General features: G+C 45.1%; 1 protein-coding gene across 3 annotated transcripts in view; it reads right to left on the bottom strand.

Moving 5' to 3' along the window:
• ZFPM1 (zinc finger protein, FOG family member 1) overlaps positions 1-27,849 on the bottom strand; it is an 87,774-nt gene that overhangs the window by 37,603 nt on the left and 22,322 nt on the right. For all 3 annotated transcript variants that reach the window (XM_083165159.1, XM_083165160.1, XM_083165161.1), the window contains exons 2-3: positions 2,237-2,377; positions 1,112-1,213 (exon numbers count right to left, since the gene is read on the bottom strand). In XM_083165159.1, coding sequence (XP_083021285.1) covers positions 1,112-1,213; positions 2,237-2,377 — 243 coding nt within the window. The remainder of the gene's footprint in view (positions 1-1,111; positions 1,214-2,236; positions 2,378-27,849) is intronic.

The raw sequence follows: 27,849 nt of genomic DNA, 5'->3' as shown, positions 1-27,849 counted from the left end.
ATTAATAGCTATCCCAGAGTGCGATTACAATCAGGGCGATGGGAACTGAAAACCGCACCCCAAAAACATTGCAGAGACTAACAGCCTCAAACCCACAGGTGCCGAGCTTCTCTATCAGTAAAATAAAGACAAATACTAGTTGCTACTGACGATTCCTAGAAATTATATTAGAAAGCCTAGCAGGGAAGCTTTACAGTATTACGAAGACTTGGAGAGAGAAAATGTGGACGGAGATAAAGAACAAACCAATCGGCCCTCAACTGCCATGTTACAGGCGGTTTACAAAATGACAGTTACGAGCTGACTGGCTGGTAGTTTCGTAAATAGACCCCTTTATCACGCTCTACTTTATCTCTCTTCAAGGGCGGGATGTAGTCAAGAAAAATTGGGTTTTGTCAGATTTTTAAATGTACTAAAGCCCCTCCTGGCAGTCCTCCGCTGAAGACTGTTACGCCAGCTCTAGCTGACATAACCCCATAGAAGCCTATGGCTCCTCTCTGCAGCGCTGCTGTGTGAGTGCTCAGACACGGGCCCCTCCCAGAATGCCCCGCAGCCGCCAGTGTAAGAAACCCTGAAGACCAGGCAGCCACGTGGATCACAAAGGGCAGCTCTTATCGGGAGAGCTGCCCTTTGCATCGGTCAGTACATATGTGAGCATCACGACGGCGGGCGGCGGGATGTACCGCCACTGCTTGCTACATCCCGCCCTCTGTCTGTATCTTGGTCTATCCTGTAAGACTATTCTCCAAGCTTGGCTCCAAGTGCCCAAAGAGAGGAGACATTTGGCACTAGGTGAAGAACCATTGTAAGGGCCTGGTGTAGCTGAAGATCTGGACAGGCCAACTCTGACTGCTGGACGGTTTCTGAGTTCCCAAAGATCCACAAAGATGTGGCAGACTAATAAACGGTGTTGGTTACTAGCGCATGCGTAGATCGGGCGTACAGTTGGCGTGCTACTACTACTTCTGATCCGTAAAGGAGCAGCAAGCGGTCAGACAGCAATAGGAGAGCAAGAAAAACTTTAGTATAGGAATAAACTGCATTAACCTATAAAAGATGCAGGTAATTACCCCCCCCCCCCCCCCTAAAAAAAGCCCAAGACTTTATTTACCTGAGACACATGGAGACGAGAGTGCTTGGCACAGGTTCGGCAGTGATCCCGAATCTCCTGCATCTTGATCCAAAGAGTGTGGCGCAGAACTGCCTCCGTCTCCTAGCAGAAACGACAGGGGAATGGATCACATTGGGAATCTTGTGACCTGTGCTACTGTATGTACTTGGGCCGTGAAACAGGGTATCTGGATGATAGTTCGACAGTGTCTACGTCAACAGTCAATAAGTCGACACCATGTGGTTGACATGCACTAGTTTGACATTGACAAAAGGTCAACACAAGCAAATGGTCGACATGCAAATGACCGACATATAGATTTCACAAATTATTTATTTTGTTGAACTTCTTCATGCTTTACTATTCACATGGGTTAAACTTGGGAGCCATGCATGGGTACGTGCTATACTAATTGAGTGTCCAGGTCAACAAATGTCGACATGGGCACTAATACCCGTGAAATACTCATGTCAACCTTTTCATGTGTGTATCTTTTTTCTGTATACCCGTTGCTTGTGTCTACCTTGGGTTTGAATCGGCAGATCAACAAGTTCTAGGTCGACAGTCATTAGGTTTAGCACTATTGGTCGACAATGGAGTAGGACACATGGAAATGTTGACATGCGTTAGGTCGACATGGTATATTCCCCCTCCATGTCCACTGAGACAGTAAAGTATGAACAAGTCTTTTTTTTTGGGGGGGGGGGTGGAAACACTTTCGGCTGTGTCGACCAAATGCATGTCAGCATTTTCCAAGTGTCGCCCAATAGTGGTCAACCTAAGGACCGCATACCGTCTACCTTTTTCCTGTCTAACTATTAGACATTGACCCCCGTAAAAATGAAAAAAAACAGGGGGGTTCTCAACTCAATGTGGGGTGTGATCTAGTAAAACAGTCTGGGCGATTTCTGAGCAGCACTGAAAATTGCTGTTTGTAGGTATTGCCTTAAATATGTAAGGTCTGCTGTTTATATTAAGCATACGAGAATGTAAGGGTCCCACAGTTTTACTTTGCTGCCAATCCTCAACTCTTTAGGGAACAGTGACTGTAGGATTTACCAGCTTCTAATTAATATACAGTATATTATCTACTGTGTGCAGGACCAGACAAGGCCTCGGAGGTACCTTCTGGGCCGTCGCTGTAAGATGGGCTGGAAGAGTCGCAGTCTGCCGATTCTTCAAGATCCGAGCTGGTTCCGTCTTTTTCAGAAAGGTTGGATTCCACTGCCAGATTCTCCTCTGTCTCCTCCATTTCACCAAGAGAACCTTGAAAATCAAACCACAACAATTCAGCCCACGTTATAAAAATAGATCAGTCAGTCAGAACGAAAATACCCCAAAGCATTTACTTCATAAATACCGATCACACATGTAACATATGATATAACTTTATTCCTTATATCTGGTGGGGAGTGAGTGATGCCACCTTGTTTACGTGATTCTATGATTGAATATAAAATGGTCAGTAAAGATATTATACACCGGAATAATGCAACTTGGTTTAAAATTAGAGGTTGTTTAACAGAAGCAATATTGTGCTGGAAAGTAAAAAGGATTTATGATTTTTGGTTCACATAGAAGTAGGCTTTACTTCAGTGTGACAGCAGCTCCTTGCACCATAAAACTCTCAGTCTGTGGCTTCCTGTGTCAGTGTGACAGGAGCCTGATATCCCTACTCTGTGCTGCTGGGGACCCTACTCATTCCACTATATAACTCTCAGTCTGTGGCTTCCTGTATAAGTGTGACAACAGCCTGATATCCCTACTCTGTGCTTCTGGGGAACCTGCTCCTTCCAATATATAACTCTCAGTCTGTGGCTTATTTATTAGCAGTTTCTTATATAGCGCACACAGATTCCGCAGTGCTTTACAGAGAATATTTGAACATTCACATCAGTCCCTGCCCCAGTGTAGCTTACAATCTATATTCCCTACCACATGTAGATGCACACACAGACATTCTAGGGTTAATTTTTTGGGAGCCAATTAACCTACCAGTATATTTTTGGATTGTGGGAGGAAACCAGAGTACCTGGAGGAAACCCACACAAGTACGGGGAGAATATACAAACTCCACACAGTTAGTGCCATGGTGGGAATCGAACCCATGATCTCAGTGCTGTGAGGCAGTAATGCTAACCATTACACCATCCATACTGCCCAGAAGCAAGCTTCCTGTATCAGTGTGACAGCAGCCTGATAACCCTACTCTGTGCTGCTGGGGAACCTGCTCCTTCCACTATATAACTCTCAGTCTGGGGCTTCCTGTATCAGTGTGACAGCAGCCTGATATCACTACTTTGTGCTGCTGGGGAACCTTGCTTCTTCCACAATATAACTCTGTGACCTTTTTCTGCGTCCATTTCCCTCCTTGCATCATAAAATGATCCCTTTCCTCACTCACACAATCACACACCTGTACAACTGTGGTCATGGAGATCTAATTGGTTACACACAGGCGAGCAGAATACAACCGAATACAATAAAGTGGATCAGACCATAGGCAAACAATTCAGAATGTCAGATCTGCACATCTAGTGCAGCCAGTGCTTACATATAGTCTATCATACTGTGATGGTTTCTTATGTCCTCACATTGTACAGTAGGGGGAACAATATACTGTACTTGCACTTTATTACCTAGCAACACTGCATCCATTTACTTTACATATATGAGTGGTAAAGCAAAGGTGGCGATAATCACCAACACGCACAGAGATCATCATTGTTCCAGAGGAAGAAAATCTATCTTCAGTAAATGGAATAACCTGAACATTTCTTTTATTTCGTCAGATAATCCCCTTTTTCTGGAAGTTGCAGGGTCAACCAATGCATCCCCCCCGACTAATAAAGTAGACATTCACTAAGTTGACATGCATTGGGTCGACCATTGAAGGTCCACAGGATATAGATTGACACCTGAAATGGCTTAGGTCGACACAAGCATTAGGTCGACAATGAAAAGGTTGACATGAGTTTTTCATGTTTTTTTATTACCGACATGTGCTGACAGGTGGTATTTCATGCTCTTACATCCACTACAGTGTGGTGGGAGAATTAAACAGTGTGCTGAACGCAGAGAGTGTGTCCATGTCGACTATGTTGACATGCGGGACAAAAAGAATGTGAAACACTCCATCATACAAGACCAGCGGCAGCCTGTTTTTTGGCCCTTGGCCGACCACCTATTGTCCTCCTACATTCGCCCACCTGGTTTGTGAGCGGTGGCCGCTGCTGTGATCAGTCTGCGGAGTGAAAGTTTTGGGGACACGATAGTGACAGTACGAGACGTTCTCCGCAGACCTCAGAGGCTTCCTGACTGCAGGCATGTATATTTACGCAGAGAGAACAAAGGCCCCATAATCTATACATAGCACACAACAATGAGCGTGGAGAAAGCCACCGTCAGACCCGGCACAGGCAATTTTTCTAATTCTGCTAATTTCAGTTCCAGCACAATTAAAGTCTGCGCTGATAATGCTGAGAAACAATCAGCAGCTAACAAATCGCTTTTCTCCTCTTGTAAATGTAACATCGTTAAGCTAATTTCTTCGTTCACGGCTGCAAGGCTCCTGGGTGTCTGATAAAGTTAACCCTTGGCTGACTGGTCACGTGATCCACTTTTACTGACAGGGAGCGAGAAGACGCTGGCACTGGGCACATAAGTGAGTTCCTATGTGCCAGCTAGGAGGGCATTTCATTATACCACCACAACCTGCAATAAGGGCATAGTCACCCCATAAGCACCCACAGCATTCTAATGCTGTAACCTGTCACTCACACCAATTGCTGCCCTTTAAGGCAGTGGTCCTCAAACGCCATCCAAGACACCCCAACGGAGCTCCTTTTACGGACATCTCTGTTTGAACACAGGTGACTTCATTCGTACACCAGATAATTAGATTTGACCAGATATGGGCTTAACCATGGATATCATGAATACCTGCACTGTTAGGGTTCGTTGGAGATCGAGTGTGGAAACCGCAGCTTATGGTATGCTTTTTCACGTGCACACACACCTTAGGCAACCATATTGTCGGCTGGACAAATATGTACCCTATATTACACTTACACACACACCAACCAGTAGTATTATTCAAGCGCAGGACGGGTTACTTAGCATCTCATAAAAGCTATATTTTCACACCCCGTCTAGATTCCTGCCCAGGAAACAGCGTGCATAAAATCTGCCCTCAGAGGCTAATGGAAGAGCCCCGGTTAAGGAACAAAGGGATCTTTTCAGCGAACTTTAAATTCACTGCTGATAACAATCTGAGATCAAACGCCTGCTGTTCAGGCCCCAGATCAATGCAATGAATTTAGTCTTCTGGCAGACTTAAAAAAAAAAAATAGATTAAAAAGGAAAGATGGTGATATCTGACCCAAATTTCATCCCGTTCCCTTTTCACGCTGGATACGGGTATCTTACTGTCTTGTCTCTCTGAGCTGGAAGAACCAATGGCTGCCCAGCAATGGTCAGCATATGAGGGGGGGTGTACAGTAGTTAAATGCCCTTTGTCAGGGCAGAATGATCATATATATATATATATATATATATATATATATATATATATATATATATATATATATATATATATACACATACACACACACACACACACACACACACACATATATATTTATTATTACCTACTATAATGACTGTACAGCGGCTTTCCTGTGTATGCATAATGTCAGACCGCACAAACATTGAAGCCCTCACTGTCCTTGTTTTGAACCTCCTTTGTTCCTTGCTCCATACAAACAGTCCCAGTTCTGCTTCCTGGGACTGTTTCAAATGTTGGGTGGTCGAATTGGCCGCTCATAATCTCCCCCAAATTAGGAAGGTTATAAAATTCCTTACACAGAGAGCATACAAAACGAAGGGCTCTCATTGTATGGAAATCAAAAGTAAAGAGATCTATGGGATCTGACCTTTCCTTGACCCCCCAATGCTTCCTTTTTTGTAAAAAGATAGAAGAAAGTATAGGGCCTGTGTCCAACAAGAATGGAAAACCTTCAGTGTTACAGGTTCTTAAAGACCAAATTCCAGCGGACTTGGGGAACCTGAAGAAACGGGGGCTTTTAGAATTGTAAAGCACCAAACTTTACCCAACATTTCTCTTTGCCCACATTGATGTACAGCAGCAGGAAATATCAGGCCGGAATCCAGCCAAAGTAGCCTCTAATGAGCAGTATCCCCTCACGGCTACACCTCTGGGTATGTAATGGTCCGAATTTCATGGGGGCTGTGTAGGATTGGCAATACCAACTCTCTGGCCCTGCTGTGGTATAGAATAAACAATTATTTAGTATTATGATTATAGTTAATGTCCTTTATTTATATGGTGCCACAAGGGATCTGCAGCACCCAATTTCAAACATCAACGAATAAGCAAATCAGGAAAGTGGCTTCAGCTGAATACAATAGAGGACAAGTACATATACATAGCTGCATCATACAGTAGGATGACATTTAAATAAGTATCAGGGTGGCAGAAAAATGCAGGATTTGGTGCCATCGAAGACTGTTTATGTAAGAGAAGGAAAAACTCATAAGGGAAGAGGGCCCTGCTCGCGAGAGATTACGTTCTAAAAGGGGAAGAGGTAGACAGATACGGGTGATCGTGTGGAACATAGGGTTATGATGAGAGTTGGCTAGATTTGGAGAAGAGGAGGGTTGTTTGAAGTTTTGTAGAGAGGTGGAGAGTCTAATGGAAGAGAGGGAGAGAGTTCCAGAGAAAGGGAGCAGCACGTGAAAAGTTTTGGAGGTAGAAGTAATGCGGATTAAACAATGCCATAATGAAAATGGCTATTGTGCCAAGACTACCGCACATTATTCTATGGTCTGGCAAAAAGACACAGCAGGGGTTGGGCACCTGTACTCTATTGCATATCGAGTTCTCCTTTGTGGTTGACAACTGCGCCATGAAGGACACAGACATTTATTTTTATAATGGAGCATATAAAGGAAGAACCACTGACAGACTTTACACAGCCTGTTGCAGTAATGGAGAACAGTATTAAAAAAAAAACACAAAAAAAAAACAAACACACACAACAAAAAACGATAAAACCCAAGTATATGTATCAGCCCGTATTGGTCGCTAGCTCCATCAGCAGCTGGCCATGCCCACGTTCCACACAAGCAGCTGCTGGGCTGACAAGCTGCCAGGCTGAAGCAAGACGCCAAGGCTGTGAGGGGAGTTTAGAGGAAGGGGGTTTGGGGAGGGGGGGCAGAGAGAAATGTCTGTCTCTGGCTCACTTCACTGGGATAGCTGGCACTTATCACCTCTCACAGACATCCTCCGACAGACTGATCTGTCTATTCTTCATTAAGCAAATGCGCTGGAATGGGAATGAAAACATAATAGCCATTTGATTTGCAGAGAGATATTTTGCATATTGGTTTGTCGCTGATAGCGGAATTTCATCAGCGTCCTTTTTCATGGTTTAAAAATGGAATTACTTGGCTGGTCACTGAAATGCGGAGGAGAGGGGGGGGGTGAACAAAATCCCCTCACAGCATAGCTCCCGCCATTCTACAGAATCTTCTGCTATTATTACTACATTATAATGGGGTCTCCCAGCCACCCTCGCTTGATAGACTGACGGCATCCGGGGAATTAACACCAGCAGATAAGACGCAATTAACTCATTAAATTCCTTCAATCCACATCGATTCACTGCGTAACTATCGCCATCTCTCACTTGTTCGGCCGTATTGTTACATTTTCAGGAACACAAGTTTAAACACATTGGCTCCTAATAAATAAGCTTTAGGTTTCTGAATGGATGGTGAAGGGATCAATATACATGGAGAAGTATACAGTAACCCATGCAATGGCGGATCCAGGGGTGGGGCTGCAGCACAGTTGAAACTTCAAATAGGAGGGGAACGTAAAACTGCCAATGAGTCAGATTGGAAGGGCAGTTGAAGGTACTTGGTGCAGCTCCTCTATTTGAATTTTAAACTGTGCTGCAGCCCCCCCGCTGGAGCCACCACTGGCTACATGTCACCGATCAATCAGAATTTTGCTCATATTAAAATCTAACCTCTGAGTGGCGCATACATCTTTTGGTAATGCTGTCGGTATGTGACGTAATATGGCAGTACAGTGCAACCAGCTTGGTGCAATGTGAAAGACACCGGAAACTGGGTGTCAATAACGGTGTGTGCTGCAACATTTTTGTTTTCTTCTGCTGCGTATTATTCAAGACTTTTTGCTTGTATCAACATTTTGTTACTGTTCACCTTGTGCATGTCGACCCATCGACTGTCTACCTAGACATAGGGGGGGGGTGTTCTAACATCCGCACCCCAGCCCCGCCCCCTATCGCCGCCCATCGCATTCATGATTATCGCATATGCACTAACATATGCAATAATTCTGGCAAAGGACAGCACTTGCGTTAAGAGCTGTCCTTTGCGGTGAGAGTCAGCGCTGCTGCACCAGGCTCTCCTCCTCCCTGCACCCGGAAGAGGATCATAGTGCAGGGAGGAGGTCACAGGACCGGGCAGCACAGCTCTGTGCTGCCTGGACACAGGTGAGGGGGGGGGGGGGTTGCGGTAGAAACCCATAGGCTTCTATGGGGCATCCCAGATTTTTCTGGCGATGCCCCCCCGCCACGGTAACCCGGCGGGGGATGCTTAGTGCATCCCAAAATGTGGTAAAGACCCCGATAACTGGGGTTTTACCGCATTTTTTAGGTTAGAGATCTCCCCCATAGGGAGGAAACATGGGCAGAATGCAGGATACAATAATCTAGTGCACAAACCACTTTAAAGGAGGATAAATTTACCATTTAATATTTCCAAGGATGAAGGAGGGACACTGAAGTTTTACTACAAAAGAGCAAATTATGCAACTCACGTAAAGATGAGCAACACGGGGTCTGGATGGTAGGTCGACATGGTCAAAGCAAAATGTCGACATGAGTTTTTCACAAATTTTTCTCCATTTTAGTAACTTTTTAAAACGTTACCATCACGTACACTACGATTGGGAACACAAAAATGGGGTCCAAATGCTCAGGTGTCAACATTGATAAAAAAAAACCTTGTGCATGTTGACCTTTGGTGTCACCCTAGACATTGCTGACCTAATGAACACACCCGAACATTACATCCATTATTCAGGGCAAGAGATGTGGCAGCCCATCCCGCCCATGGACTTATGACCACAGCAGCAACCACCATCATTAGTATGTGGTCTTACACTTGCCCCTTGCCCCAAAACATCTCTGTCCACAGGGAACCAAGCTTACACATCCACAGGACGGAAGAGCTCCATGCAATCACATGGTCTCCGCACAGAAGCGTGCATTTCAGAATCGGGCCCTTAGTGGTTTTCCGCTAGACCAGGTGTAGCCAAAACGGTCCTTGAGATTTACCACCAGTCCGTGTTTTCCAGGCCACGTGTGAATCTGTAGAATGTGTCAGGTAGGAATGAATGCAGCACGTTTGAAAATGTGACAGTAATGACTGCACCTGTGCTCCAGCTAGGTGGTCTGGGAAAGGAGAACTGCTGGTAGATCTCGAGGACCTGTTTGGTCACCCCTGTGCTAGACCTTCTCCCATAGCTCAACTTACAGACACAAATCAGCCAAAAAAAAAACCCCATTAAATTAGTTATCTCTAAAAAGTTACAAAACTAAAGATTTAATTAGGTGTCTGAAGTGCTATTATAGCATTCTTGTTGTTGGAATCTACAATTCTGGGGTGGATCCATACATCTAGAAAGCCAAGCTGAACGATACCTTCTGCAGAACATGGCAGTCAATTTGGGGAACTACTGCAGCAGTCACGGTGTTAAGCAGTAATAAAACGGCTATTTATCAGATAGACCCTTTGAATTCTGGCTTTCTACGAAGTAGTTAAAGCGATGACCATGGCAGAGAACCAAGCCCCCAGTGAAGAGCAGCGGGGGCCTGGGGACGAGCACCATGAAGAATGGGGGGCAGCCACGGTTCAAAGGACAAAAGGATTCCGAGTGATTGTCTGAGCGCTTCACCCAAATTAAAGGCCGTATTAATTTCTTTCAACAGTGAAATAATAAACCGTTTCAGAAATGCTCCTCGTTCATCCACTAAATTAAAAGAAAGAAGAAGAAGTAAAAAAAAAAAAAAAAGTGTTTTAAAGAGAAAGAATTCCAGGCTGGCAAGTGAAAGACCACGCGGTATCAGCGGCCAGGCATGCAGACAAGAGCAGGCCGATAAGGAAAGGCGATAACAGATAGAAAATAGTAACACATCCTAACTTTCCCACCAGCCTGGAGTCCATGGGAGGGATGTCAGCGCCCCTCCCATCACCCCACCGCAGTTGGTGAGGCACGGCGCAAAAGGTAGATTAACCCTTTGGGTAGATCCCATGGAAGCTGTAGAGAAGTTGACGTCTCCTGTGCAGTAAGCACTGGGATAAATTAAACTTTTTATTTTTATTCAATGGTTGATTTTTATTTTTATAGTACCCAGAATGTAGTGGAGCATCCCTAGATCTCAATTGTAACTAAGGATAGTCAGATCACCAGCTGCATATTGAGACAAAGTTCTGATCCATTAAAGTGGACCCAGTTCCCAAAACAAACAGTAGGCAGTCGCAGCTTGTGCTTAAAATCTGCAGTCAGGAGACCAAGGCCTATGCAGCCACTAGGAACCAGCGACTAGCCGCCACCAAGGTTTGCAAAACTCTATCAGACAGTGCGTGTTCAGTTCACCCCAGTGCTGCACTGATCAGGACAAGACCACGAGGTGAACAGGACAACAGCTCCAGACCGCCACATAAATAGGCCTATAAGCCTGACGACAGCAGGATGATGGCCGGACACCAGTTGGCCACACAATCAGCCATAAATCAATACAATATTTTAAAATTGCATTTCTATTTCACTCAAAAAATTATGCAATTTTTATACTTTTGCATATTTAGGGGGAAATTGGGGCTGATTGGGTAAGGGATGGACACGCTCATCACAACAGGCCTTTGAAAATTTTCTGCCTGGCCCATGCAGCCATTAATCCAGCCCTGGTGCAGATGGTGCAACCAGACATTCACCTTCACTTAGAGCAGTGTTTTTCAACCACTGTGCCGTGGTACACTAGTGTGCCTTGAGCTGTTCTCAAGTGTGCCCCCAGATCTAGAGATGCCCAAACCAGTTTACAGCCACCACCAGTTCAACTGTTATTTACTGGTCTCTTCTTTTCATGTAAAGGGCCAATGTATTTTATTTGTGTTACCTGTGGGGACCAGTGTGATTGTTTTTATATGGGGGCCAATAGGTTTGGGTTTTTTTTCCTGTGGGGGCCAATGTGTTTTGCCCTGTGGGGATCTCATGGTGTGCCTTGGCAATTTTAAAATCTTATTTAGTGTCGGTAAAAAAGGTTGAAAATCACTGACTCAGTATACAGTGGAACAGTCCAGTTTAAAGGTCGCATTTGTGAATGGGGAAGCGCTCGGTGAGGATATTGGGAAATAGAAATCTTTGCCCCTTAACACCCTCTAGAAAAAACACCAAAGCACAGAAAGATGGATCTGTCCACTAAATTCTGCATTTCTCATTCTTCAAATAATTACAATAAACCAGTTGCCGACACTGATGGACTGTTCGGGCATTGCCCCTCCAGATATATACGGTACAGCCAACTCTACCTGCCGTTCAAAAACCTGTGCAGTTCATCTTCCCTGCCTGGTGGGGTCACAGTGTGGTCTGTATTTCAGCACTGATATACAGACCAGCATGTGCTAGAATCACCACAGCAGAGAGCGACACCCCAGGCAGGGAAGAGGAACTGCACAGGTTTTGGAAGGTGCAGCATGCTAGAATGAACACTAAATTATGTCATTTACATCTTCCGTTTCCAGTATATCAATAAGGTGACACATGACTTTTAATGAAGCTCTGCCCAAAAAATGGCTGCCTACAAAGCAAGTATTTAGTTGGTCAGCTTAAAAAGACTTTTAATTTAAAATGTAAACAAATGATTCCCATTGATGAGGAATATCTTCCGTGTATTATGTTAAATTCAAGGGTTTTTGTTAAAATGGTGAAATAAACAAGCTAAATGCCATTCTGATTATCGCCTCATCTAATAATTTCAGGTTTTCTTTTTTTTCCCGCTCCACAGTGCACCAACATGTAATGAATGTAACACAGATAAAACTGATAACATTCTAAAACAAAAAAAAACAAAAAGAAAATGCAAGTTCCGGATTGTGGCTGACCCATTGCTTACCCTAAAATACAAAGCAGCCGACAGGTACCTCAAGCACTAAACAGCTCTTCACTGAGAGGGTCGTCGCTAAATCAATACTTAATTGGCTGAGCAGTTCCCATGTAATTAAAGATTTGTGCTCGTGTGGACAAGAAAAAAAAAAAAGACACCTTTATAAAAAGGAGTTTTCTAAATTAATCATGAAGTACAATGTAAACGCTAGTGAGCAGGGCCCTCCTCCCTTAAGTGATCCTAATCTTACTTAAACCATCTTCGATGGCACCAAATCCTGTAGTTTTCTGCCACCCTGATACTTATGTCAGTGTCCTCTGCTGATGCAGCTGTGGTTATGTACCCTGTACTTGTCCTCTGCTGACGCAGCTGTGGTTATGTGCCCTGTACTTGTCCTCTGCTGACGCAGCTGTGGTTATGTGCCCTGTACTTGTCTTCTGCTGACGCAGCTGTGGTTATGTGCCCTGTACTTGTCTTCTGCTGATGCAGCTGTGGTTATGTGCCCTGTACTTGTCTTCTGCTGATGCAGCTGTGGTTATGTGCCCTGTACTTGACCTCCGCTGATGCGGCTGTGGTTATGTACCCTGTACTTGTCCTCCACAGATACAGCTGTGGTTATGTGCCCTGTACTTGTTCTCAGCTGATGCAGCTGTGGTTATGTACCCTGTACTTGTCCTCCGCTGATGCAGCTGTGGTTATGTGCCCTATACTTGTCCTCTGCTGATGCAGCTGTGGTTATGTGCCCTGTACTTGTCTTCTGCTGATGCAGCTGTGGTTATGTGCCCTGTACTTGTCCTCCACTGATGCGGCTGTGGTTATGTGCCCTGTACTTGTCCTCCGCTGATGCAGCTGTGGTTATGTGCCCTGTACTTGTCCTCTGCTGATGCAGCTGTGGTTATGTACCCTGTACTTGTCCACTGCTAATAAAGTTGTAGTTATGTGCCCTGTACTTGTCCTCTATTGTCTTCAGCTGTAAGTCACGGTGTCCGATTTTGCTTATTTTTTTATGTACTCTGTAATATGGATCCCTTGTGGCACCATATAAAGGATAATTATAATAATTGGTGCTACAGTACCTTTATCAAGAGCACCAAGCACCCAAACCTATTCTGTAGGTGGCCATACACTACTGCGATGTAGCCCTGAATTAGGCCCAATGCATTAAAAGGCCTTTCAGGATTCCTTATTCGTTGGTTATTACCATTAATTCCAGGCAGGATATAAGAACCCTTATATACTAAATAATGCCAGAACAACCACACGGGTTTCTGGTCATTATCGAGGGGCTACATGGCACACAGGCCAGATGCATCGCATTCATATTCTGTATGCAAGTGACCCAAGCTGTGCCGGTCAAGGGCTTCAGCGGGCATTTCCCTGGAGCATGTAAAACATTCGTTTTCAGGTTTCCAAAGAAACACTTTTGCATACAATTAATTTCTACGCCCTGCGGGTGGCGATTTAGCTGCAGATTCCGGAATGCTATTCAGAGGAGACTCGGAGGAATAATTGGCACAAATGCAATTCAATGCGGGCCTCTATGACAATGCATGCCAGAGCAGCCTGGCATTGCCTAGCATCAAACCAGTGCTTTATAGGTCCTGCAGTGCTATTCAGTGGTCCGACTGGGTCGAGAGAGAAAGAGAGAAACGCTGAATATTTTCATACAGAAAAAAAACACTTTTCAGATTGTCTCTTGGACCACGACCCTGAGCAGAACAGAGAGTAGTGAACTCTGAGGAATGAAGGAAGACGTTCCCCCCCACAAAGTGACTCGATAGAAAGCAGATTAGGTTCCATCCACGGTGACCCTGAATTCATCTTCAACAGGGAGAGAGTCGTCAGCAAGCAGATGCTTTCCATCAAACCCGCAGGAGCTTAAATAGGACTTTGCTGCTTGTAAAACAAGGGTCTGATGTTTATCAATCACTTTGCAATTAAGGATCTGGGGGAGAGAGTATTATCTTAAAGTTAAACCTTCTTCCAAAACAGAGTAAAGGAGGGCAGTGTTTGAACTGTTTGCCGATCTACTTAAGTGGATGATTGAGTAGCATCCTCCCATCCTCACACAGACACCTGACTGTGCGTACAAGGCCAAGACAGCGGTGTGGGGCTTGGCGTATACAAGGAGAACTGAACGATCTTATGGATCAGAACTTTCTTAAATTGTAATTAGCTATATATGGTCGTTATTCCTATAGATTGTAAGCAGGGCCCTCCTACCTGTATATATTCTATTACTATCCTGGTTCTATCGCACAGGAAAAGTAAGTTCTGGTTTACGGATGGACTTGGAAAATCATTTGATGTTGATTGAGCAAATGGTGGAATTTCGGACACTCTGGTATAGGACATGTATCATGGTATCCTGAGGTCGGGGGTTGTAGGATATGTTGTCTTGTTTATTATGTTGTAATTTTGCAAGTCAACATAACATTTTTTTAACTATATTTAAGCCTAAACAGAACACTAAAGTGACCGTCGCCTAATGAACTTGTCAACATGTGGCCAGATCAGCTTTCAGGACATGTGGCCATTCTGAATTGATTCCCTGGGGCCTAACCCTACATGAGATCGCTGTTAAATTACCCTCTCTGCACCTTTCTACTGATGCATTACAGAGCCCAGATATACTGTTCTACTACGACGCCTCACACCAATGGTAACCACTGTGCCACACTTGTGGGTCATGGGTTGATTCCTGACCACAATCCACTGCTCTAGCTCCATAATGCACAGCTCCGCCCTCCAGTGCCGCAACGCACAGCTCCATGCCACAACACAGAACAGTATATCAATATTCACACTAAAAAACAGCTTTAAAAACCACCTTAAAATTAAAGCTCACCTTTTATTCACCCTCTTTGGTCCGTGTTATACCCTCAGCCCAACACCAAAGCCATCTATAAATTGTAAACTTGCGAGCAGGGCCCTCCTACCTCTATGCTGGTTTGTGCCTACCTAGTCTGTTTTATCACCGTTTCCAATTGAAGAGCAACGTAATATGCCGCACTATATAACAAACTGCAAATAAATCTACAGTAATAACGGAACCGTATTCGATTTTCAGAGCGATACCGATGTCAAAGACAGGTCGCCTGTTTAACCCTTTGCCTCTGCGGTTGCCCTAAAGGCATTAGCTAAACGTGGTCCCGGACGATCTATGCAGATTGCAGTCTGCGATTTCTTTATTGCTGGGACACCGACATGGTAATAACTACGTCTCTCCAGCCGCCTCGTCTTATCGGCCAGGGGATCTGGTCACTGCCTCATAAAGCAGAAAGCTGGGTTTAGTTGTTATCTGTTAAAAGACCACAACTAGGACTTAATCTTTAGCAGACAGCAGAGTCAGCCTGGCACAAGTGTGTGAATTATGAGGCTTCCCTTACTTGCAGAATAAATATGGCATCACTAAGCAGCACAAGATAACTTCCACCTTAACAGTACTTAAAGCGAGCTTTCCAACTTTCTATTGTGTCTTCTGGAAGGGACTCTCCGGAGAATTAATGGTCTTACACTAGAAATGGCCACGGTCATCCGGCCCCTACCACCCAGCAATGTATATAGATCCATAACAATTAGCTGTACATGTGTCTGCTTTCAGACGCCGGAAAAGAGCGCATAAACATGGTAACAGAATTCTAAGCAGAACGTGTCCTGCCAACACAGATGGATCTGTACTTACAGACGTTCCATTGTCGGATCTACCGTCGACTATATGACTTATTTTTCCTTAAAAAAGGCAACATTTAAACTTAGGATCTGGTTTCAGGTTATTTCATTCTGCACAGATCTTTAGACTGTCAGCTCTTCAGCGCAGATATTGATGAAGTGGGAATTATTTGGGGGGGGGGAGTGTTATAGCGTGCACTTATCAGATCAATCCGAAGTAACTAAACTATAGTAACCAAACTATACAATTCAGTTTGAATGCACAAAGGAACATACACCATTATAATTATCCTTTATTTATAAAGTGTCACCTGTGTGTAGAAGGGGTAACCCCGGCTTAAACGCATGCTTTGAGTACAGGGTCCCAGCTGGGTTATGATGGTGTCTGAAAAGGGATTTAGTTGTAATATTGGAACCTTTCTGGCATACCTGTCATTTTCACAAAATGGTTTTCTAGAGGGATTTCTGGCGGGATCCATTTTGGATAATGCTTACAATTAGAGATCAGGTTGTTCAAATCTAGTCAACCCATTTAATGAACGGAAATAACGTTTGCATTTTTTTGAATGGTAACAAACTGGGACAATCCCAGCTGCTTTCTTGGAAACACTATTACACCACAATATGTTATTGCACCTCATCCAAGAGAATACAAGGAGAGAACAGCGATTGGGTGATTTTCACCCCCAATGCCAACAACAGGCTGGGGACAAGGACACGCAGATGCCATATTTTACAGGATAATCTTTTTCCGATAATGCTGAACAGTTGTTGGTCTTTGCTGGACAACAATTTTCAAATGCAGCATCGTACATAGAGAGGATGTACACCGATAGCCACCTAACCTCCAGCATTATGAAAGTTGGTAATACCTGCTTAGAACAGTCATGCACTGGGTCAAAGTGGTCAACCCTAGTCTTCAAAAAGGGACATCTTTCAGATTTCATATGAGATTTTTGCACTTTCCCATTGGTGCGAACGAGATTTCAGTAGTAAATCAGTTTGTGCAAAGGATATAATCCAAATGCACTCATGAACCAAAGTCCATCCCTAATATCACTGTAACCCCCCCTGTCCCCTCGCGGGAGCCCCTCCAGATGAATTGCATTATGCATTCACTGTGAAAGGCTGATAGAGTCGGCCTTGTCCCAATGCTGAGCATTACCTTTCTCTAATTAGTAACCCTTTTCTATCCAGATAAGATAAACTCCTGCTGACCTTCCCTATCGGTTGCTGTGGAGACGCCATTACCCTCTTGTCATTAATAATTTCAGAGATTAAAATGGTAAATGGCAGGCAGGGGGGGGGGGGCACGAATGAGGTTGGGGGTGTAATGAAGCACCTTTCCTCTTCTGTAAGGACACGTGATCATGTCCCAGGTGCTGTTATTCACACGCGGTGGGGGGTAACTGACAGACGTGTGCAAAGAGGAAGGACAGGAGGACACCGGAAGGAGGAAGAGAAGGTGGAAATTTATGGGGCGGGGTGCATGGAAGAACTGCAGGTGGCGCTAGCGAGTTTTAAATCTAGACTATGACTTATTGCATCAGATGATTTCAACCCTACAGAAGTTGATACAGAAGGACTTGCTTCAGCTCCGCGGCATAAAACGTTCATAGAATCTGATGCCTTGATCCTTCTGCAAACACTAAAACAATATTCTTCTAGCATTAAAAAACTTCACACGTCAATGGTGTCAAATGCTGCAATCTCTACGGGAGATATTGGCTATTTGTAGACTAATAATAATAAACCAGCGAGAATATGCTTTGGAAAAGTAATGTTGTACAGTGAAATTACCTGTATAAACCAGTGAGTAGTGGTTATCAGTGAGGAACTCGGTTGGACACGTTAATGTATATTATAAGGAATAATGTAAACCCTTCTGTAAATTATTTTTGTATTAGCAGTTTCTACATAGTGCAGCAAAACCGGAAACAACAGCGATAATGCAAAAAACTGAGTAGTTACAGTCAGACATAGGAGTAGGAAGGCCCTGCTCAAAAGATTACAGTCTATAGGGAAATAGGCATTGATAGAAAAGGATAGGTGTTCTCTATAGCATAATGGTCCATCAGATTGCAGAGGTTCTTGGAAGGCTGTATGATACAGTGACCCAGCAATGTTGGTCAGGAGGATGGGAAAGTGAGGGTCTGTGAGGACTGTACAGTGGGGTTTACTTGGATAGGAAAGGTTTATTAAGGCAGTTCTGGAATTTTATAAGCTGCCTGAAGAGGTGAGTTTTCAGGGAAAAGCTTGAAGACTAGAGAAGAGTCTTCTTGTGCGTGGGAGGGCATTAAAATAAAAGAATTTTAAAATAATTATTATTTAAAAAATTCATTGGAACGTAAAAAGGACAGATTTCTGTTCATTTCTTTCTTCTTTTTAAGTCACAAAGTTTATCTATCTATACACACACACACATACACATGTAGAGGCAAAACAGCAATCTAATGATTGTACAGATTATGAAGGTGCGGTGTCCATAATTAGTATACAACAGCACTTACCCAACCTGTAGTAGAAGGTGTATTGAGGAGGTTACATAAGAGTTGACACAGGGTATGTTGCCGCTATGACTGTTAACTCTTATGTTAACACAGCAGCAGCTGCTCATACCACACCCAGCCAACACGAGACTGTCCCATGGTCTTAATGTATTTCACAACCTAAAAGATTTGTTTGGGCCACCACAAATTACCCTCTGATGCTCTAAGGCAGGGGTGCTCAAACTATTTTGCTCTGGGACCCCTTCAGACAAAAAAATGATTACAGGACCCCAGCAAGTTCCTACTGAATGGCCGCCATATATGTGTGGACCACAGGATGAAATATAAAAAATTAACAAACACACACACACAAAAAAAAAAAAAAAACACCTATGAAAAAGTCATTTCGACTTTTTCAAGCATCAACCTTTTGTCCAGGTCGACAATTTGGTGTCGACCTGAACACTATTGACACTTTGCTCGACAATTACCTACTGGTGCTCACCAACAAGATCTTTCCCCCGGGGATAACTCCCACCTTAATACAAGGTTACAAGTTACAGGTTGCTCCGATAAGTCATTTACATTCTAGCCAGTCATAAAAGTCTCCTAGCATAAAGCGAAAGCATCACCACTGTCCCATAGGAATCCTATGGTGCGGATGAGGCCCTCCCAAATCTTCCCTATCCCACTTCCAATGAGGCCTGCTCTGTAAGCACCGTCCTCTGGACAGCAGTAATTAAAGGAGAATTCTTATGTAATTGTAGTTCACACAAAGGGTAGAGCCCTTTCAATGGCCGGGCAGAGAGCATGGGGTGCCTTCCCTGCAACAGAGACAGCCATCAAGCAGGTAAGAGACAGCAGAAAACAATGAGAAGAGAGACGCCGCGATGGAGCAGGAAGATAAAGGACGCGCGGCTCGGAGAGGAGGGAGAGACAGAGAAGGGAGATAGAGACAGAGGTAGGATGAGAGTGAGGGAGCCTGAGAAAAAACAGCTCCAATGATATCTGGGAGATTGGTTTCAGAGGAAAATGTTCCGGCTGCCAAGTCTATATCCCATGTAACTGGCGTTACACTTAACATTCATCACTGCCTGAACTCTGAAACTTTATCAGCTCCGAAGCATGGCGCCATCTCTAGGCCCGGCCATTCTCAGCTCTCTGATAGAGCAGATAAGAGTCTGATAGATTACAGGAGATTGTTACACTTCACGGGACACAATTACTAATACTAATAGTGAGCCCACGTTCTCTGGAGCAGCGGGGAGAGGAGGGGGCGGGTGGCAGAGACTGGGCAGGACGGGGATGGAGTGTGCGCGCAGCAGTCATAAAGGCAGAAAAGAAAGAGAGAAATGTGCCACTTTGTGCCATATGTATAAATGACAGATTTATGGAGCAAAGATCGGAGGCGAGTTCAAAATGAGAATCGAAAGCAGCGGATAAGGCTATAGCCCAGGGATGCTGCTTGAGAACAGGTGATGCAATGGAATTAGCCAACTAAGTGGAGGCAGCAAGCGTTCCATATGAAAAATCTAACCGCATCATGGCTGGACCGGTCGGCTGGACTCGTTGGCACAGGAAAGGGAGACAGGAGGTTAACGAGGCACAGGACCGAGACTGGGGGGCAAAGTATTGTGAGACTAGAGGGCATGGGACTGAAAGACCAGGGAGGGGGCACGGAATTGAAAGATTGGAGGCAGGGTATAGGGCAGTGGTTCCAAAACAGTGTGCCGCAGCATTCTGGGGTGCCTCGGGACACTTGCAGGGGTGACCTGGGTTGAAGGTCCAGGAGCAACTCAAATTATTGATGGTCAATTAAATAGGCAAAACCAGTGCTTGCGGCTTCCAATCACAAACTATGTGGACAAACAGAAGCAAATCCTGTCCCTCATAATATAACTGAACCAAAGGATGACATGTAAACACAATTTGTCAAGAAACTTGAGACTTAGGTGTGCCATGAAAAAAAAGTTCTGATACTGTATGGCGCCGTGATTTAAAAAAAAGTTTGGGAACCACTGGTATAGGGGATAGCGAGATGAGGGGCATACAGGTAATGCTGACCAGATAGGGGCCATCTCTTTCATGTATGACCAGCATGTCCAGTGTCCAGGTTGCCTATAATGGGCCTGGTTCTCAGTCAGACTCTGGTCACGGAAAGCTTGCGCATGTGAAGATGGTGATGTGTTTTTGCTTATGTCCAAACTTTGCTGGATCATTCTATTTGTGAAATTCGGCATGAATATGGGGGAAGGGAAGCCTGTCTCTGGTAGGGATGGCCATCGACCATCGATGGCCAATGGCGTCTGCATCGATGGCTATCCCTAGTCTCTGGTGGTTCTCTATCACCTAGTGGGGGGCTGGTGTAAGTGCAGGCAATGATGACCGTGTAAAACCAGTGGACTGGCAAGTGCATGGCTCCTGCATTAGTCCTATAGATCCTGGCACTAGATAATATGGTAAATCAGGCCTCCGGGGCTGCCCGCAACTACAGACACGTGCGCATAACTCGGAAACAGCCCTGCGGATTGGTGGCCACATTGGATTTGATTTTCCCACGTTGCATATGGACCAAGGTTAATTTGGCTGACTGGTATCCGGGAGATAGATAGACAGTGATAGACAGTGTCTAAGTTGACAGTCAATAGACCGAAACCCAATGGTTGACATACATTAAGTCAACAGGTAAAAAGGTCAACAGGTTCAAAAGGTTGACATGACCATGGTCAACTAAGTTTTTTGGGAGGTTTTGTACATACATGTTTTCCCAACATTGCTTGATTTACTATTCATGTGGTGTACAATTTGGAACAGTTACCTGTGGCAAGCTCAGCAAGCCACCTCGTCCGAAGCACGGCGAGCTCAGCAAGCCACCTCGTCCGAATCACGGCGAGCCCAGAAAGCCACGCCGTCCGAAGCACGGCGAGCCCAGCAAGCCACGCCGTCCGAAGCACGGCGAGCCCAGCAAGCCACCCTATCCGATGCACCGAGGAGCCCAGCAAGCCACACCGTCCGAAGCACCGCGGAGCCCAGCAAGCCACCCCGTCCGAAGCACCGCGGAGCCCAGCAAGCCACCCCGTCCGAAGCACTGCGGAGCCCAGCAAGCCACCCCGTCCGAAGCACCGCGGAGCCCAGCAAGCCACACCGTCCGAAGCACCGCGGAGCCCAGCAAGCCACCCCGTCCGAAGCACTGCGGAGCCCAGCAAGCCACCCCGTCCGAAGCACCGCGGAGCCCAGCAAGCCACCCCGTCCGAAGCACCGCGGAGCCCAGCAAGCCACAGCGTCCGAAGCACGGTGAGCCCAGCAAGCCACCCCGTCCGAAGCACCGCGGAGCCCAGCAAGCCACCCCGTCCGAAGCACTGCGGAGCCTAGCAAGCCACCTCGTCCGTGAAGGCATAGCCCCCCCCCCCTCCCAAAAAATCAACTTGGGTCGATCATGGCCATGTCGACCTTTTGACCTTGTCGACCTTACCCACTGTTGACCATGTGGTGTCAACCTAAATACTGTAGATCTTCTATAAAACACCCATAAATGTTCACAAATATTCAAAACATCATTATTGGAGACTAAACATCACAATGGCACTGACTCAAGTGGGAGTACCACCAGTGCAACCATATAACCAGAGGTCTTATAGTATACCCAGTGGCTGCTCCAGGGGTGGGGCTGTAACACAGTTCAAAATTCAAATAGAGGAGAAACACCAACTGTCAGCGAGTCAGTTAGGAATGGCAGTTGGTGTGGCTCCCCTATTTGAATTTTGAACTGTGCTGCAGCCCCTCCTCTGGAGCCCTGAGTATACCGGGTTCACAATCCTCTGGTAACCCAAAGTAACCGGGGTACAGTCGCTTAGTCGACACTAAAAAGGTCAACATACATTAGGTTGACCACTAAAGGTCGAGGGGGCTAAGGTTGACACATGGAATAGGTCGATAGGGTCAGAAGATTGACAAAAGTATTAGGTTGACAATGGGAAGGTCGACAGGCGGTGTTTCATACCCTAGGGCATGGAGGGAGAATATAATAGTGTGCAGCGAGGCACCGTGCCCGATGCATGCGAGGGGATGTGGTGCACTGATACGCTGTCCATGTCGACAGAAAGAAAAAAAACTTGAAAAACTCACATTGACCTTTGTATGTCGACCAATGCTTGTGTCGACCTTAGCCATGTTGACCAATATCATGTGTCAACCTACACCCTGCCTAGTGGTCAACCCAATGACCCATACCCCAGAAATCCATGGCAGGTGAAAAAACAACAACACAGACCCGCGGCGGGGATGGGGGCAAATTTTGTTGTGCCATTTCAAATCTAATTCCAAAGCCCGTTTGCGAGAAGGCATCGTGCGTCGGTATGCACTAACGAGCGTTACAGCGGGCCTGCTACACGGATAAGACCCCCCAATCTATGTCGTTTTCTCTCTTTCTTTGTCTTCCTCTCCTCGAAGCCACCGATATAACACGTGCCGCGTCAATATGGATGTAACAGGGGATATTCTGAAACGATCGCTCCAGCAAGAACGTACAGAAACTGAATTTGTTTTCGAACAAAGAAAGAGGAAAACAAAACCGCTGCATATTTCTTAATTTATTGTTAACATTTTATCACGGGCTCCATGAATTATCAGAGTGGCTATTCTCTGTTCCTGGCATTTTGGTGCAGCGAGATAAGGCAAAAACAACAGCAGTACTGGAAGAGTGAGAACAGGCAGATAGATAACATTGATAGAACTCCTACACCAAACAGCCCCCACGCTTATCTGGGCTTTTTATCTTCCCTTCCCTTCCCCTCCGATCCCCCCCCTCCCCAGGAGCCTCATCAGGAGTGGACCAAAGCCTCCAAGCTGAACTTTACTCTGCTTTTGATACCGAGGTGCAAATAACATGCAGTGATCGTCCTGTGATAAGTGCGAGATTAATTGTAATGGTGTTAGATAATAGCAAGTTTCCACACTTGCCCTGGATGGATTGTGTCCTGTGACTGGTACGCTGGGAGGCAGGGAGACTTTAGCATGCACAGGGTTAAGTAAGTGCCACATCACCAGCGGGCTTTGCAAATTCAGGACGACAGGGGTTATAGTCACAGAATAACAGAGTGATAGATGGCGATAGATGGCAATAACATACAACAGGATTTAGCGGATAGTCGCTACATCATAATAATAATAATAATAATAATAAATCATCATCCTTTGTCCTGCTTGATGCGTTTTACAACAGATGTTTCTTCCTATGTGAATAAAAATAAAATGACATTATGGTCACAGTGGTCAGGTCACGGTGTAATAGATGTATTATCGCCAGCGGTCAGGACATGTTGGGGTGTAGTGTCCTATGTCTGTATAGGGTGTAATAGATGTATTATGGCCAGCGGTCAGGACATGTTGGGGGTGTAGTGTCCTATGTCTGTATAGGTGTAATAGATGTATTATCGCCAGCGGTCAGGACATGTTGGGGTGTAGTGTCCTATGTCTGTATAGGGTGTAATAGATGTATTATGGCCAGTGGTCAGGACATGCTAGTGGTGTAGTGTCCTATGTCTGTATAGGGTGTAATAGATGTATTATGGGCAGTGGTCAGGACATGTTGGGGGTGTAGTGTCCTTGTCCTATGTCTGTATAGGGTGTAATAGATGTATTATGGCCAGTGGTCAGGACATGTTGGGGTGTAGTGTCCTATGTCTGTATAGGGTGTAATAGATGTATTATGGCCAGTGGTCAGGACATGTTGGGGTGTAGTGTCCTATGTCTGTATAGGGTGTAATAGATGTATTATGGGCAGTGGTCAGGACATGTTGGGGGTGTAGCGTCCTATGTCTGTATAGGGTGTAATAGATGTATTAAGGCCGGTGGTCAGGACATGTTGGGGGTGTAGCGTGACATGTTGGGGTGTAGTGTCCTATGTCTGTATAGGGTGTAATAGATGTATTATGGCCAGTGGTCAGGACATGCTAGTGGTGTAGTGTCCTATGTCTGTATATGGTGTAATAGATGTATTATGGCCAGCGGTCAGGACATGTTGGGGGTGTAGCGTCCTATGTCTGTATAGGGTGTAATAGATATATTATGGCCGGCGGTCAGGACATGTTGGGGTGTAGTGTCCTATGTCTGTATAGGGTGTAATAGATGTATTATGGCCGGCGGTCAGGACATGTTGGGGTGTAGTGTCCTATGTCTGTATAGGGTGTAATAGATGTATTATGGCCAGCGGTCAGGACATGTTGGGGGTGTAGTGTCCTATGTCTGTATAGGGTGTAATAGATGTATTATGGCCAGTGGTCAGAACATGTTGGGGTGTAGTGTCCTATGTCTGTATAGGGTGTAATAGATGTATTATGGCCAGTGGTCAGGACATGTTGGGATGTAGCGTCTTATGTCTGTATAGGGTGTAATAGATGTATTATGGCCAGTGGTCAGGACATGTTGGAGGTGTAGCGCCCTATGGGGGGTATTCAATACCCACTGCTATTTCTGATGGGGGAAATAGCGGAGGGCACCTATTCAATGAAGTCTTTTTCTGAGAACGGCTGTGGAATGTCGAGATCACTGCCACATGGACAATCCATGGGCGTTTTCACAGACACACCCCCTTTTCGCCATTGGCAGGCAGGACATTGAATACCGCCTGCCGATAAAGATGCAAGCAGGCAGAAAACGGGCCAGGGTCGCGACTCTCGGGATGTGCTGACATTCGTGACCTGGGACAAAATAGCGCCCTGTATAGATTATAATAGGATGCATCTTGATCATCGCTACTTTAGTACATTGGGGTTTCTATGTTGGTTTAGTTATTTTGTTTCCCACCCCGGACACAGCAGGGTTAATGTTACCACAGGCTACTCACAGACTGCCCATTATTGATAGCTATAGCGACAGAGGTCAGATGTTGATCTGTGAGCTCCTGGCACAGGACACAATAAAAGATGGCCGCCTCTCTAAAAGGTTTTCCCCTCTCTCACATAAACAAGCACGCGTACAGATTTACATGTATTATTTACATACAGACAGTGTGGCCCCAGCTCGGAGGTTAGGCAAGGCACAGATACCGCACAATGAATTATATTCACAAAGAGGGTAACATTAGCTCCTGTGAGATATTATCACGTCACGTGGCGGGTTGCGTGGAAGAGGATTTATCAAGCAGTGAGAGGCCGGGGAGCTTGGTGAATCTGCTGTGTATAACCCGTGCTTAGATGATATATCAGTGGTCTTTAGCAGGCAATCTGTGTCTCTCAAATTGTAGAACTGCAAATCGCAGCATGTCAAAAAAATACAGTGGTGATTCAACACAAATAAATTCTTTCCAAACCATTATTAATGCAAAAACAAGATTTTCCCTTTAAAGTACACATACGGTAGGGTAGGCATTGTCCAAACTGTGGCCCTTCAGCTCTTGTGAAACTACACATCCCAGCATGGCTTGCCATACTTTTAGCATTCCCTAATAGTAAAACTGTGGCAAGGCATTATGGGACTTGTAGTTTCACAACAGCTGGAGGGTCATAGTTTGGACATGCCTGCTGTAGGGGTATATTCAATTGAATGTAACCCAAAAAGACGGCAGTTTTCGACATGAATAGATCGGAAGGGGTTCCGATCTATTCAATGCTAGCGGTTTTCTTTTCGGCAAGGTTAAAATGTTCCGACCTGCTGAAAACCACCTGCTTTTGACGGAAACACGGCCAAAACCGAAAGGTTTTGGGCATGTTTCCGGCAATCTAAATCTGACATGAAGATGCCGGATTGAGGCAGGGAGGGCGGCGCCGGGTGAGCAGCAGCAGCAGCTTACACGGCTCCGTTCTCCTGTCCACCACCTCCCATACTCACACGCCGCATCGGGTGAGAGCAACTTACCCAACCCCGTTCCGGCTCCCACTGCCTCCTGGGCAATCATGCAGCCTCCTGCCGCAGTGCTCACCTGGTCCCCGCGTCGGCCAAGTGAGCATCAATCAGTGGCCAAATCAGACATCCGGATTTGGCCGCTGCATTGAATAATAAAGTGGGCACTCTCCAGGGGCATATTCATCATGCTGAACGGGCACATTCATCGGCCTCCAAAACCTGAAAGTTGATGCAGTTTGTTTGCAGGAGCATTCACAATTTTCAGGTGGTGCTAATTTTCGGAGCCCTGTTCCTTTTTATGGCAGATTTAAAGCAATGTACTTCTGTGCGAACATAAATATGTAAAAGGTTTTATATATAAAAAAAAAATTACATGGTCCCCTAAGTAAATGAACACATCCATTGTGTGCCCATTTATTACTTATAAATATATCGAATCATGTCCTCTTTACTGGCACTATCGCTCCTCTTGCACCCTGTTACAATTATCAGTTTTCTTCGCGGATACTGTACTTAAACATTAAACGGGTCTGTAATGATTGGTCAGACCATGGGAACTACCACAAACTGGCCAATCAGCGTGTGCCCATACATTTCTATGGAGTGTCCATGAGTGACCTGTGATTCGCAATGGGGTCCTGGGAGGTGCAGTAGCCCCTTGAGTCCTATTGGAGGAAAGAACTACAAAAATAAAATGATTATTTGCTGGATTGCCAAGAATGGAGATACTACAGGGACTGAAGAAGAAGTGAATCCTTCCAATTGTAACTAATAAATGGTTAAACAAGGGATGTGTCAATGAAAAAATATTCAGCGTGCACCTATTGTAGGTGGAGGGCATGTGCCAGCAGGCATTTGATCTATGGGCATGCTGGTACACGTGGTTCACCATCATGCCCTGGAAGGCTAGCTGGGACCTGTAGTCCACCTGTAAGGAACAATAATATTTATACTTGATTATTACCATTACCTTGTCACCAAAAGCACTGGGGTATGGAGAAGAATGCTAGCTGTTCTCAGGAAGGAGAGAGGGCCTCACTTCCCTATGTAGTCAAGCTCTGTGCTGACCAGTTTGGTTCTGGTTCCTGCTGTGTTTCTCCCGGTTATAGGGTCGCCAGCTCTGGCTAGTTCAGCCTATCAATGGATATTAAAAAATGGGGAGAATCCCACAAAAAGTTAGTCCCCCGTACTTTTCAATACCAGACTCCGAGGCCCAAGACTGATGATAATTTATAGGTTGGAGTAAAATATACCCGCTGATCTTGGCACCTTCGAAGTTCCTGGCCATTCCCAAAAAACGATTAAAGAATCAGAAGCAAAAGAAACCAACACAAGTATAAAATGATTAATTAAAGATCTGATGATCAACAACAATAATAATCACACTTGAATATGCTACAGCCTAACAAAAAACTGATTTCTTAAAAAAATCTAAGCATATGAAAGGACAATCAACTCATTACAAGAGAGCGCATAAAATCTGATAAACACATACAGTCTAATTGTCCTATAG

This window comes from Crinia signifera, chromosome 11 (genome assembly GCF_055691185.1).
Source record: "Crinia signifera chromosome 11, ASM5569118v1, whole genome shotgun sequence".
In the NCBI taxonomy this organism is placed as follows: Eukaryota; Metazoa; Chordata; class Amphibia; order Anura; family Myobatrachidae; genus Crinia; species Crinia signifera.
This window is presented reverse-complemented; position numbering and strand designations above follow the sequence as displayed.